The sequence below is a fragment of the Syngnathus leptorhynchus genome, chromosome 5, assembly GCF_054491065.1.
Source record: "Syngnathus leptorhynchus isolate UIUO chromosome 5, UIUO_Slep, whole genome shotgun sequence".
Lineage (NCBI taxonomy): Eukaryota > Metazoa > Chordata > Actinopteri > Syngnathiformes > Syngnathidae > Syngnathus > Syngnathus leptorhynchus.
Window position 1 is genome coordinate 5,392,959 of NC_141199.1, and position 14,250 is coordinate 5,407,208.

The 14,250-nt window shown below is 41.6% G+C and overlaps 1 protein-coding gene across 4 annotated transcripts in view; it reads left to right on the forward strand.

Annotated features, from left to right (window-relative positions):
* Positions 1 to 1,315: 1,315 nt before the first annotated feature.
* The window catches only part of LOC147056297 (NACHT, LRR and PYD domains-containing protein 3-like), a 30,931-nt gene continuing 17,996 nt past the window's right edge, over positions 1,316 to 14,250 (forward strand). Inside the window, exons 1-4 of one of the 4 annotated variants that reach the window (XM_085913184.1) lie at positions 1,317 to 1,522; positions 7,717 to 7,787; positions 7,914 to 9,549; positions 10,275 to 10,619. In XM_085913184.1, coding sequence (XP_085769310.1) covers positions 7,928 to 9,549; positions 10,275 to 10,619 — 1,967 coding nt within the window. In that variant the 5' untranslated portion in view covers positions 1,317 to 1,522; positions 7,717 to 7,787; positions 7,914 to 7,927. Of the gene's footprint in view, positions 1,523 to 7,716; positions 7,788 to 7,913; positions 9,550 to 10,274; positions 10,620 to 14,250 lie in introns of all 4 variants that reach the window. The other 3 variants (XM_085913185.1, XM_085913182.1, XM_085913186.1) reach the window with 3 other exon arrangements.

Sequence of the window (14,250 nt, forward strand, 5' to 3'; positions counted from 1 at the left end):
GCACCGTTGTGGCTGACCATCCACTTTCTTTGTGCATTGTAGTTAATTATTGGCTTCTTTGCTGAGTGAGAGTTGCCTGCTGGTCAGTGTATATTGAATGTCATTCAAATAAACCTTGTCTTTTTTTTTTTTTATGGGTCCACCTGTTTCTGTCACCATTTGGGTATGTACAGGCTCCAAGTAATCATGGTTGAATATAAGACTTTAAAGTGCCCTTTGATTGTTGTACGGGGTGGAACAGTGGACCACTGGTTAGTACAACTGCCTCACAGTTGGGACGTGCAGGGTTTGATTCCAGCTCTGGCTATACCTGTGTGAGTTTCCTACGGGGACTCCGGTTCCCTCCCGCATTCCAAAAACATGCATTGTAGGCTGATTGACCACTCCAAATTGTCTGTTTTGAATGGTTGTTTGTCTATGTGTGCCCTGCGATTGGCTGGTGACAAATTCGGGGTGTACCCCGCTTACTGCTCGAAGTCAGCTTGGATAGGCTCCAGCACACCCGTGACCCCCATAAGGATAAGCGGTTCGGAAGATGAATGAAAGAATGAATGAATGTTTGTTTTACAAAATACAAATGTTCAATCTTCAGTCTGCTATCTTCTACATAGTCATATAAAGTCAACAAATCATATAACTACCACCCTGCAATCCTTGTCTTTCATTTTAGCTGGAGCTTCTCAGTCAGGTTTTGTGCAAGTCCTGACACTATATATCGGTTTATGATGTGGTTACCGTGCCTTCCTGCTTTCATATTTGTCATCCCGCTTTCTACACCACCAACAATTCCACTGTAGCACCTCAACAGACGAGGGAGGTGTCAACAACTTGACCTCACTCCCATTTTCCCTCTTGTTTGTCTTTCAGGGGAATCATTTCATTTTACTAAGTTGGACTATGAAAACAAGAAAAAAAGTCTTAACAATGTAATGTTTCTGAATTGACATGTTTGCCTTGAATCACCCCTTGTATGGTATTTGGGTCTGTGGGACACATCTTCAGTTTTTATCGAAATATAACATCCTTTCTTTTTCACCCTGACATTCAGTGGCTTTGGCTTATTTTCTGTGATGAACATACATTAAAACACATTTTCAGACCACATAATGTACACCATCCCACAAGTTTATATTGCATATTCACCCTTAAAACTGCTGTGTTGAAAATTGGAGCAACCCAGGGGTCAACATTGGGTTGGTTTGCAAAAGAAAATTGAAAATGGGAAATGAATTAATTTTAATACCTTCCTTTTCCCCCAAATATAGTACGGTAATTGTGTGTGTGTGTGCGTGCGTTCGTGCACGCTTACGGGCATTTCTGACACATCCAATATGGCAGCTGCGCTGAATCAGTCCAACTTCCAAACGCGGATACTATTTCATAAAAAAAAAAAGTCTGTGGCTGGCAGAAACAAGAGGAAGCGGTGCACGTTTTCTTGGTTTCGTTTCTGGACTTCAGGACGGAGACGGCAAAGCTTACTAATGAACTGCGTAATTTTCTGCTTCAACCTCCAAACTTTGAGGTAAACCTAACGTAACTGTTACAATCTGTGGAAGGCGTGTGCAGTCGTGTTGGTAGTCTGTTTTGGACTTTGATTCATCCGGCTGATGAACAAACAAACGAACATTTGAGCATAACATGAATCAGTTGCTATGAGTTAAGTCAATTGAATGTCCGTTTTAACGGTCTGTGTCAATGGCATTCTCAAAATTCCAATCCGATACCGCACTCAAAAGTACGATACCAAGCCAGCCCCAACTAATACTCTGCGTTACTCGCTGCCAAACGCTGTGACGTGTTGCTCGTAATAATTTCAAAATTGGTATTTACGTGCTGATATTTTATCGTGAAATGCCCTAAATTTCTGAAAAGAAATATTACCTCAATTATCAACGTTATATTGATTTTTGAACATTATTAACATGAAAATAAGACATTGATAATGTATTGTGAGAAGATGAACAGGGTGGGAACCTGATAATTTTTTAATTTTAGTGGGGTTAATTGCACTAAACTTAAAATAATTAATTAGTCAAAAAGTTTAACTAATTAATGCGAATTTTCTGTTAGAACTCACGATACCTTGAAATTTTCTCCTTCTACTCTTCTATTATCTTCTATTCCAGTGTTTGTCAACCACTGTGCCTCGGCACACTACGTCAGGTGTGCCGTGGAAAATTATCCGATTTCACCTCATTGGTCTAAAAATATCTTTGGACAACGAATTAACCAGGATATCAGCTCTGTGTTCGTCCAAACATGCACAAGTTTCACACGAAGTGAATAAAATATACTGAGATTGACATTTTGTACATGCAACTTTTCATATTGTTACAGTGAAATCTTTCCCAAATATTATTGCACTTTAAGTGCACTTTTTATTTGAAAGAAGAAATATAAAAGATGATAAAATATGTTTTTGATTTGATTGTTATTCAAGACCCTTTGATAAGAATGACTATATTGTTAATATAGGTAGCTACGACTTAACAGATTTTTGTTGGTGTGCCTCGAGATTTTTTCCAATGAAAAGGTGTGCCGTGAATGAAAAAAGGTTGACAAACACTGTTCTTCTATTCAATGAGGGGAGCTGGTGCATTTGGCCCTTCCAATTGCATGAGAAGTACTGGCCTTCACGTCCGGTGCCGCAACATGTCTTTTTGTGAAAACAACTTTGATAACCCTCATAAAATAGACCACATCCGTAAAGTGGTGCTAAATAACTAATCTAAGTAACGCTCTCAGTTGCTTACCGTTTATTGGTCACGATCGGCGGCTACACATAAGATTCAAATGATGGATTGAATTGTTGTTATTGGTTTGTCCAAGTTTTATAAATTCTAAGTTAAGGATTAGGATTCAGAAATATTTATTATATTTCAGGGGGAAAGCAAGAGATTAAGAAGTGGCCTGCAGGAGACTCATGAGATAATAGAAATATATGATATATATGTCTCCTTTTGCTACCTCGACCCTGACAGGAAGAATTGCCAGTGCTGGCTCTCTCCCGGCCCCGTTGCATTGCCTGCTGAAACAAGAGCGCTGCTTGTGGGGGTCTCAGCAGTGACCTTTGTTGTTTGATTTGTCTGTTTGGGAATTATTGCAGGCGGCTCGGTGCCGCAGTGGGTAGCACGTCTGCCTCACAGTTAGGAGGGTGGGGGTTCGATTCCACCTCCGGCCCTCCCTGTGTGAAGTTTGCATGTCCTCCCCGTGTCCCCGTGGGTTTTTTCCGGGCACTCCGGTTTCCTCCCACATCCCAAAAACATGCTTGATAGGCCGATTGAGCACTCCAAATTGTCCCTAGGTGTGAGTGCGAATGGTTGTTCGTCTCTGTGTGCCCTGCGATTGGTCGGCAACCAGTTCAGGGTGTCCCCCGCCTACTGCCCGATGACGGCTGGGATAGGCTCCAGCACGCCCGCGACCCCTGTGGGGACTAAGCGGTTCAGAAAACGGATGGATGGATGTAATTATTGCATTGTTAATGTGGAGTACAGTAGGATGCTTCATTTGACAGACATGGCACATTCATCTCCTTTTACAATTTTTGCTTAAATGACCTTTCAACAGGCAACCAAAACAATGTCCATCACTTCTTAGGAATTCAACCTTGTTGTCCTGTGCCTCTGCTTTGAAAAGTGAGCAATCAATCAGCGCCTGTCTCCCTTGGCAGAATCCATAGGAAGCGATGTTAGAATTGGGTGAGGTTTGAGGGGTTACTGGTGGAACAGCTGATTGCCTTACAGTGTTTTCTGTTTGTGTGTTCACTGCCACTGAAGTAGTAAAACGGCTGTTTTTAACTTTGATTGATTTTGGTTGGAATCTCGGAATGGGCCTTTTTGTGGGGTTTTGGTCTTGAATGTCTCCAAATAAGGGATCCAAAAGCATCTTAGCATGTTTTTCCACAAAATCCACAAGGTAATGGAATCGGATTCTACTTCCAGTTCTCTGCTGTGTCTCATAGGCTGTGGCCCGCCATTTTCCCCTGAGCTTGTAGGGCAGTTTGGATGCGATTAATCTTAGATTTGATGGGATCTCAAGTTCCTCTAAATACTGTAAGTCAGGGGTGTCCAAAGTTTTTGCAAGGAGGGCCAGATTTGATAAAGTGAAGGGGCCCGGGGGCCAGTAGTTTTTTCGGACATTTTTTAACTACAATTTCATCCAAATAAACACTGTTATAAAACAAATTTCATTCTCCCAATTGTCTTTATTTTTTAAATGACAAAATAACCAAATATAAGCCACTCAGGCAGATGTGAACAACTCTAAAAACACAAATTCTGCCTTTCATTCATATCTGAAGAGTCCGATAACATTGAACAAACTGTATGAAATACCTTAAATTTACATGAGTTTAAAATTATTTTCGCCTCATGAACATTTTAAACAGGAGTTATAAGTAATACATAAAATACGATAATATTGAACAAACTGTATGAAATACCTTAAACATTTAAATGAGTTTAAAATTATTTTCGCCTCATGAACATTTCACACAGGGTTCACGCAGCCGGTTCGCGCGTACCCTTTTTACAATGGGGTTATTTCCGCGTTTGACTTGCGCATGCTCCGCATAGCAGGACAGCTGGAGTCATGTTCTCGCTGTGAAATCACGCCGGGTCGCGCGAGATTACATTTCTGCGGCATAAATATAAAATAGCTTTGGTACGTGTGTATTAAAGCGCCGGTCAACAATGGCGGCGGGCCACATACTAAAGATTTTATCACAGAGGCTGCGGGCCTGATGAAATTTGACCACGGGCCGCAATTGGCCCGCGGGCCGGACTTTGGACATTCCTGCTGTAAGTCTTGCAGTACATTAGAGCATCCTCTTAAATACATTGCATATGCATGCATCATTTTTCCATCATCAGCTTTAATCGCTGTCCAATTCAAAGCTTTCTCCAGGTAAGCAGCAGAAATCTTTATTTCATTGCCAAGGTTCTCTTTTAACAGGTGTCTTGCTTCCTTATAGCCCCTGCCTCCTCCCATGTGCAAACAGCTGCGAACCAGATCTCTAGCCAGACCAGAAGTAAACTGTTCTAGATAGTATAGTCTGTCTTGATTATTTTTAGTTTTATCTTCAATTAAGTGTTCAAATACATGAATAAAAGACTGATATGCCAATGGATTACCATCAAAAACATGTATTTCTTTCACAGGTAATTTAGATAAACTTTCTGTGAGACAATGAGTTCTGCTATATCATTTTGTCTTTGAACAACTACATCCAAATTACCAGGGGTAGCATTAACACCCTTGCTTGAGGTAACTGGTGTAGTATGTGTCATGGTGTGATGATGACTTTTAGTTTTGGTCTTGTATGTTTGAGTTACATTCTTAATTTGAGGTTTTATTTCTGGTGAGCGGGGAGGTGGAGGCTTGTTGAGATTTGAGATGGTTTGCTGGAGTGGGGTTTTGAGTATGGCACCTAATTGTGCATATACCACATTGCTTTCTATTGTTTCTGGTTCATGGTTTTCGACCACAATCCGTTCCAGAAGGCTCTTGAGAAGTGAATTGTTAGAATTCCGAATCATGTTTTCCCATGACAAATAATGGAGAAAAATGTAATCCGTTCCAAGAAAAAAACAAAAAATAAAAAAACCCACATTTTTTAAGCATTTTTTCATTTGCGCATTTTTGTCCGATCGTGCAACTGCAGCGCGCTGGTCGCATTATTGTGACAGAGCGGTCCCTAAAATGTAGAAAATATTTTTAAAGTCCTGATGTACTTTCCAAAATTTAAATGGAGCTTAGTGTGCACGTAGCTTAATTTGGTCTGATCGTGCAACTGCAGCGCGCTGGGCGCTCACTGTCGCATTGCTTTAGGAGCGTCTTTGTGTTTCAGGATGGCTTTACTGCTCCCACTTGCTTCATCACTTTTATTTTTATTTTAGCAGCTGATGCAGCAAGGTCTGCATCCAACTCAATTTTTTCCATCTTTGATTTAAATTTTAATTCCTCCTAGCAGCTGATGCAGCAAGGTCTGCATCCAACTCAATTTTTTCCATCTTTGATTTAAAATTTAATTCCTCCAATTGCAAAGTTTGTTTTTCAGCCTAATCTGCCTCGGCCTTCTTTAATGCTGAGGAGACTCCCGAGGCAGTGCTAAACTTTGATCTGCGTGTACATTTGATCTGCGTGATACATTTGACATGCTGTCCTATGATCCAATCTTTGACTGTGCGATTTCTCTTTTCCATATTTCCACCTCTTTAATGAAATAATTCAGGTTAGTTATCCTGGGTTCATACCAGTCATAATAATCCTTTTCCTCCTGCGATAACAGTTCTTGAGCAGACTCGTGTGCATTTGTAAATTCATCCACAGTTCCTTTAAACACTTCAAATGTGTCACAGACTTTATCAATATTTCCAACATCAGTCATCAAAGCCTTAATTTCATTTAATTTTCTCGTGCATGCCCCCAATCTGGCTCTGCGTGAGGCAGAGCGCGTTTTCCACACGTCTTCCCCAACTCTCAAGTGTGTCCGACATCCTCACAGATTACCACACAAATTCCTTCAATTTCCGTTTAGTTCATCCTTAAACATCATTCCATCGTTCCGTTTTGTTGCAGTCCACATCCACAATACGCAACTTTGCATTCCACAGTCCCAATTGTTTCCTTGTAGCGCAGCAGCGCTTTCATTCAGGCTTCCTCATCTGACAGCGGGTGATCGCTTGGATCCACGGACTCCCCGAATTAATTTCCTTGGAGTCTTCAGTGAAGTTTTTTCAACTTGTTATGGCTACTCTTGTATTCCAAAAATTGTCACCACAAAAATAAAAGAGTAGCTTGTAAGGAGGAGGTCTTCAACCCACTAATCCAAAAAGCACTCGCGGAGATTGTTCTTCAATCCAAAAAAGGTACTTATTTACATTAAACATAAATCTTCTGGTTTACTTTCATACAAGAAAAATAAAACAATAAAACATAATCTAGTAATTTTAGATTTTAGTGGTTGAAAAAGCTGTATCACTACTCCTTCAAAACCAAGAACCCCCCCCCCAAAAAAAAAACACCTGTCCTAACTCCCTCATTATAGATAGTAGGTTGCTGCAAAGGAGGAGACCTGACTGACACTAGCACTATCTGGCTTCACATATAGAACAGAAATAATTCATAGGCCAGACCACAAATAATAATGGTATTAATACAATCAATATAAGAAATTAAATATGCTCCAACAAATATATTTTGGGGGATTCAGGGAGCACAACATTTATTTGAGGCGGCCAGGCCCCCTCTTTCCCCTGCCGAGACCCGGCTCTGCACAGTACCCTTGTACTCACAAAGACTTATAACGTGCATAAAGAAGCCAAGGAAAGATGGAAAAATCTCAGAAAGAGATCAAATTCTGAATGAGAATTTTTTTACGTGTCAAAAAGTTGTATTGTGTTCCTATTATTTACACTAATCACAATAACAGAAAGCAGCATATTCATGTCTACAGTTTTAGGCACCTTGCTGTTTATAGCATTTAGAAAATTGAGACCTGACAGTGTCATGGATTGTTCATAATCCATCATCTGGAAATACCAAGTTATCTACCAATCAGGTGAATACCAATCTCAAAGGTTTTAAATGCACTGACTCTTCTGACCTTGCCCCCAACAATCAGCACCAGTTTTTTTTTTAACAGTTACAATGGTTCTCATCTGTTTTCAATGATTTAATGATGTAGCCCTGTGAATTATTCTTTCACCCACGTAGCCCTTGACGATCACAAAAAATTGGGAATTTTGAAGAAAAAGAAAAACAAGACGTTGTGCCATCAGTCTCAGGTTTATAAAATTTTATACATAGCTTCATTTAGTGTGATACCTCTGACTTCATCTTGGGTCTCTTAGACAGGGTGATATTGCACTACTAATGTGAAAAAACAATAATATGTTTTTTTTTCTCCTCAGCAATAATTTCCGACATGGAGGAAACAGATGTCCAACGTGTCCAAAGGTCCTTAAAAACCACACTGAAGAAAAAATATCACAGACATAGGGAAGCACTTCCTGTAAACACCATACTACCATCAAGACTTCACTACAAGACTAACCTCAAGCCTAATTATATCCAAAAACATGAAATTAGCGCTGTGGATAAATCTGACCTGCGTACTTGGCTAGTTGGTGGAACAGTTCTACTTGAAGACATTGTTGATTGTGACTGCAAACATGGTACTAGCCAAAGAACATTCATCACGTTTGGGGTATGTGGAGTTGGGAAAACCACAGCTGTGCAAAGCTTTGCTCTGGACTGGGCTAATGGCAACCGGCACCAGGGCATCCACCTCCTCCTTCCATTTTCTTTCTGGGAGCTGAATTTAATAAAACGCAAAGTAAGCCTTATTGAGCTTATCCACATGTTTTACCCAAATTTGCAGAGGCTTAACACGTTCAACCTGAATGAAAGTAATATTTTATTTGTCTTTGATGGACTGGATGAGTACCATTTCTCGCTAAACTTCCGCTGCACTACAGTGAGTGACATTTTTGAAGCTGCCCCAGTGGATACTCTACTGACAAATCTGATCAAGGGCAATTTGTTTCCAAAAGCCCATCTGTGGATAACAGCCCGGTATACTGCAGCAACAAAAATCCCAGAATGCTATTTGCTTGAAAGAACAGAATTGAGAGGATTTGATGATGAACAGAAGGAGTTACACATTAGGTCTGTCATTGGTAGTGATCATCTCACCAAAAAAGCCTTTGACCATGTGAAAATATCAAGGAGTCTCAATTTCCTTTGCCAGATACCACCCATCTGCACAATCATGGCAACTGCCTTGAAGAAACTTCTAAAAGCAGATGACGATTTCAAAATAACCCATTTCACTTTGACTCAAATGTATATAGAGATAGTGAAAATGGCAAATTCTGATTTCATTTCCAAGCTGAAACGGCTGGCACTGGATCGACTAGAAGAAGAGTTTGATTACAGTGTGATGTATCGAGATGACCTTTTACGGAGTAAGATAAGTGTAGAGGAAGCCTCACTTTTCTCCAAAGAAAGTCCACTTGTGTTGAGAGAAGAGAAAGGACTGCATGATACCAGTGTGTTCCGTTTTGGTCACTTGAGTGTTCAAGAGTTCCTAGCTGCTGACTGTAGATTAGATGAAATAGGTCCTTTTGAATCCTCGTATCTGTCGTTGGTGGACCAGACACTCGAGAGCCAAAATGGAAAATATGACATCTTTCTCCGCTTTATCTTTGGACTCATTAAGGAGCAAGGATCCATGAAAGACTCCCATCCATTTTTCGCATTCACAAGAAGTATGATCCTGAAGAACATTTTGTCTCCTATAGCCGTGGTCTTGTTCCACTGTCTGAGGGAGTTTGACCTTAAAGCTTTCCTTTCGGAGGTTGATTTTTTCTTGACAACAGGCATCTGCCCAGACCCGAATTTCTCGCCAACACACTGGGCATTCATGGCAAAAAGAGTCCTAAATTTTGAAGGTTGCAGAGAAACCGTCGACATGCCAGTGTCTAAACGATGTGATGAGCAGGTTCTCGGGAATCTACCAGACATTTTGAAATCCACGAAAGCCATGTAAGTCAACTTTTTAAAAGCATGTTTTCATAAATGTGTAATGCATTATTAAGATATTGCTGTGCTTGCTTCCTGTTCCGACAACTCAGGTGTTGAACGACGTAATGAAATCAGCCTTTTCAAAAGGAACATTGAAAAATCAAAACATTCTAGACACTATTCCTTTAAATGTGGGATTTCTATCAAATCTATAAAAGCTGACCAATAGTTTTCTATTAGACATTTTTAAATTACACCTGATAATTTTAAGCACATTGAAGCAACCTCATCCAATTATCAAATAGTCAAGCATTATAGTTTATGCTAATCCAATAAAACAGAATTTTATCTGTCCCATTTTAGTCAAGAAAAACTCAACATTTTAGTTTCATTGTAGCCTGGACAATTTATTATTTTCAACTTTTATATTTTTTATCAGCAGATAATATTGAACATTTTTATGCTCGTATCCATGTATGAAAATGTAGGTTAAAGTTTTGTTTTAGTTTATTTGATCAAAATGAATTGTTTTAGTTTGTTTTACTTTTAAGTTTGTATCACTCTGTCGCTGTCTTGGTGATTTGTGTTAACTTTCGTTGACTAGCTTATACTTCTGTCTGCTTTAACAAAATAAAATGAATTCAATGAATGTAAACTTTGTTGATCAATATCTTTAAATAAAAAACATTAGGGCAACTTTATCTTTCAGCCAGTGCTAATATATGACATTCCCCATCTACCCACAGACTGAGATTTTCTAACCTGACAAACAAGTGTTGTCCAGCCTTGGCATCTGTATTGCGCACAAGCGAATCATATCTGAGAGAGCTTGACTTGGGATACAATAGCATCACTGACGCTGGAGTCAAGATGCTTGTGAAGGGCTTGACCAGTCAAAACTGTAGCCTGAAAAAACTCAGGCTACTTTGCTGTGAAGTGACAGCAGAAGGCTGTCGCTACCTTGCAATTGTCTTGAAAAGATGTGGGGAGCTGCAAGAACTGGATCTCAGCGGCAATAATTTGGGAGACGAAGGACTGAAACATCTAGCTGATGGTTTGAAATTTCTTGAATGCCACCTACAAGTACTTAAGTGAGTGTTGTGTAACAGTTCATACAATTTCATTCATCCAAAAGTTACATTTTGGTGCTGGTGAAAGTTAATTAGAAATGCATTACTATAACCTTTATCGTGTACTGTACTTAATTTGACCTTCTCTAAGTTTATGAATTCACATGTCCAACTGTTTTGGTTCTTTTTGCATGATTTGCTCTTGCTGTTCTCTAATGAGGAGCCGAATAGAAAAATTTAGAACACTTTTTTTGATCTATGAATCGACAAATGTCTTGATCCTATTCAAATTTACCTTTAACTCTGAATCCAATTTTAACTTCTAAATCTCAGTTCACTATTCATGTTGATAGAAGAGATGATGTTCTGATGCAGAGGTGTCAAACGTTTTGTTGCGGGCCACATCGTAGTTATGGTTTCCCTCGTGGGGCCATGACTATTTTATATTGTTGCATACACAAAACCGAATCCAGCATACTTTTTTTTTTTTAACAATTTTATAATACATTTTCAAAGTGGGCTTTAAAAAATGTTGGAATATCTCACTGTTATTAAAAGAAAAGACATTTTACAATTTTGGTATTTTAACAAAGGCGGCTCGGTGGGGCAGTGGGTAGCACGTCCGCCTCACAATTAGGAGGGTGCGGGTTCGATTCCACCTCCGGCCCTCCCTGTGTGGAGTTTGCATGTTCTCCCCGTGTCCGCGTGGGTTTTCTCCGGGCACTCCGGTTTCCTCCCACATCCCAAAAACATGCTTGTTAGGCCGATTGAGCACTCCAAATTGTCCCTAGGTGTGAGTGCGAGTGTGAATGGTTGTTCGTCTCTGTGTGCCCTGCGATTGGTTGGCAACCGGTTCAGGGTGTCCCCCGCCTACTGCCCGATGACGGCTGGGATAGGCTCCAGCACGCCCGCGACCCCCGTGGGGACTAAGCGGTTCAGAAAATGGATGGATGGATGGTATTTTAACAAGAAACATTCAGTTACCCCTCTGTGAGTCGTCACCTTATTGTGGTGCCCCTATGATCCTCGGAGCCATGTTGTCTAGGGCTTCATGCCCCTGGTAGGGTCACCCATGGCAGAAGGGTTCTAGGTAAGGGGCCAGACAAAGCACGGCTCAGACCCCTTATGACGAGTAAAATATATGGACCTAGTTTTCCCTTGCCCGGATGCGGGTCACCGGGGCCCCTCTCTGGAGCCAGGCCTGGAGGTGGGGCTCAAAGGCGAGTGCCTGGTGGCCGGGCCTTCGCCCGAAAAGAACACGTGGGTCCCCTTTCCCATGGGCTCACCACCTATAGGAGGGGCCAAGGGTGTCGGGAGCAAAGTGAGCTGGGCGGCGGCCAAAGGCGGGGACCTTGGCGGTCTGATCCCCGGCTGCAGAGGCTGGCTCTAGGGACATGGAATGTCACCTTTCTGGCTGGAAAGGAGCCCGAGCTGGTGTGTGAGGCAGAAAAGTTCCGACTAGACATAGTCGGACTTGCCTCCACACATAGTTTGGGCTCTGGTACAAGCCCTCTCGAGAGGGGCTGGACTCTCTTCCACTCTGGAGTTGCCCACGGTGAGAGACGTCGAGCAGGTGTTGGCATACTTATTGCCCCCCGGCTGGACGCCTGCACATTGCGGTTCACCCCGGTGAGCGAGAGGGTAGCCTCCCTCCGCTTTCGGGTGGGGGGGACGGGTCCTGACTGTTGTTTGTGTCTATGCACCGAACGCCAGCTCAGAGTACCAACCCTTCTTGGAGTCCCCGGAGGAAGTGCTGGAGAGCGCTCCTTCTGGGGACTCCATCGTTCTACTGGGTGACTTCAATGCTCACGTGGGCAATGACAGTGAGACCTGGAAGGGCATGATTGGGAGGAACGGCCCCCCCGATCTGAACCCGAGCGGTGTTCTATTATTGGACTTCTGTGCTCGACACGGATTTTCTATAATGAACACCATGTTCAAGCATAAGGGTGTCCATGTGTGCACTTGGCAACATACTTGAAAGGATACCCAAACTATTTTTGGACAATAAGTCGCTCCGGAGTATAAGTCGCACCAGCCATAAAATGCACAATAAAGTGAAAAAAAAACACATATAAGTCGCACCGAAGTACAAGTCGCACTTTTGGGGCAAATTTATTTGTCAAAATCCAACACCAAGAACAGACATGACCCAACAACAACAGGCTAAACGATACGGTATGCTAACGTGACATATACACAAACGAGGAGCTGAGAACGGGCCTGAGTAACATTCAGAGTTATTCAAATAAGTATTACATTAATAACATGTTTATCAAACCATCTGTGTCATTCCAATTTATTAAATCCATCGATTGTCCTTTATGTAAACAATGTCGCGTATGCACTGCATACGCGCCGGGCCGCTGACGTCGGACTCGTAAGTTGCATTTCTAATTATTCCACAGACCCATATAACGATATATAAAGTATATTTCAAATAACTATCATATAACAACAAGATTATCAAACCATCTGTGTCACTCCTAATCATTAAATCCATCGATCAAATTCCTCGTCCTTTATGTCAACAACGCCGCCCTCGCGCCGCACAGATCTAGTATATCAAGTCAAGTCAAGTTTATTTGTATAGCCCTAAATCACAAGCAGTCTCAAAGGGCTTCACATAGACAATCAATTGACAATTATTCTCAAAGCATCCCCTGATCTTGGGCTCCCAAAAGGGCAAGGAAAAACTCAAAAACCCCTACCAGGGGAAAAATGAGAAACCTTGAGAAGGGACCACAGATGGAAGGATCCCCCTTTCAGGATCACCAGGCTGCAATGGATGCAAAGAGGGCACATAAAATACATAATATGGAAATCAAAAAGTGGATGTCCAGGCCAAAGCGAAGAGCTGTCGGAGGTGCCTTCGATTGTCCTGGCAGTGTCCTCTAGGAGGGTATTCCGCTGCAGTTCCCTCATGCTGAATTGGTCCACGAGAATCTAGATAGCCGTCATCAGCTTGGGTGTCACCTAACCACCTCCCCAGCCGGGGAGGGGTGGGGGGAGTGGGGTCGGGGAGAGGGAGCAAAACAAACTCCAGCCGAATCGGCTACTACAGGTTAATTAAAGGCCATATCGTAGAAATACGTCTTTAAACGTGTCTTAAATGTTTCTACTGAGGTAGCAGTTCTAATATTCATTGGCAGGGCATTCCAGAGCTCTGGAGCCCGAATAGAAAATGCTCTAGCCCCTGCAGACATTTTCTTGGCCCTCGGTGTCACTAAAAGACTAGCGTTTTGCGAACGAAGGTTACGAGACGGAACATAAGGAAAAACTAAGTCGACGAGATATGAAGGCGCTAAGCCATGCAACGATTTATAGGTTAGTCACATCTTAAATGGACTATAGTATATAACTATATTGTAGCGTTAACAAAGTACCAGAAAAGACGTGGGTTTGGTAAACGGCTCTTCATTTAACAAAACAAGAGTTCAATGAGCCAACAACTACTAAACTGTAATGATAAAAACATATCCAAGTTGCTACACAAAATAAAATATCAAATAACTATAACATAAGTTTTTCAAATCTTGTGTCACTTCAAATCATTAAACCTTTCAAACGTGGGGCCCTTCGTCGTCTTCATCATCCCGTGATCGAATCCTTTATCCTTATGTAAACAACCGCCGCACTGCTGACGTCACTT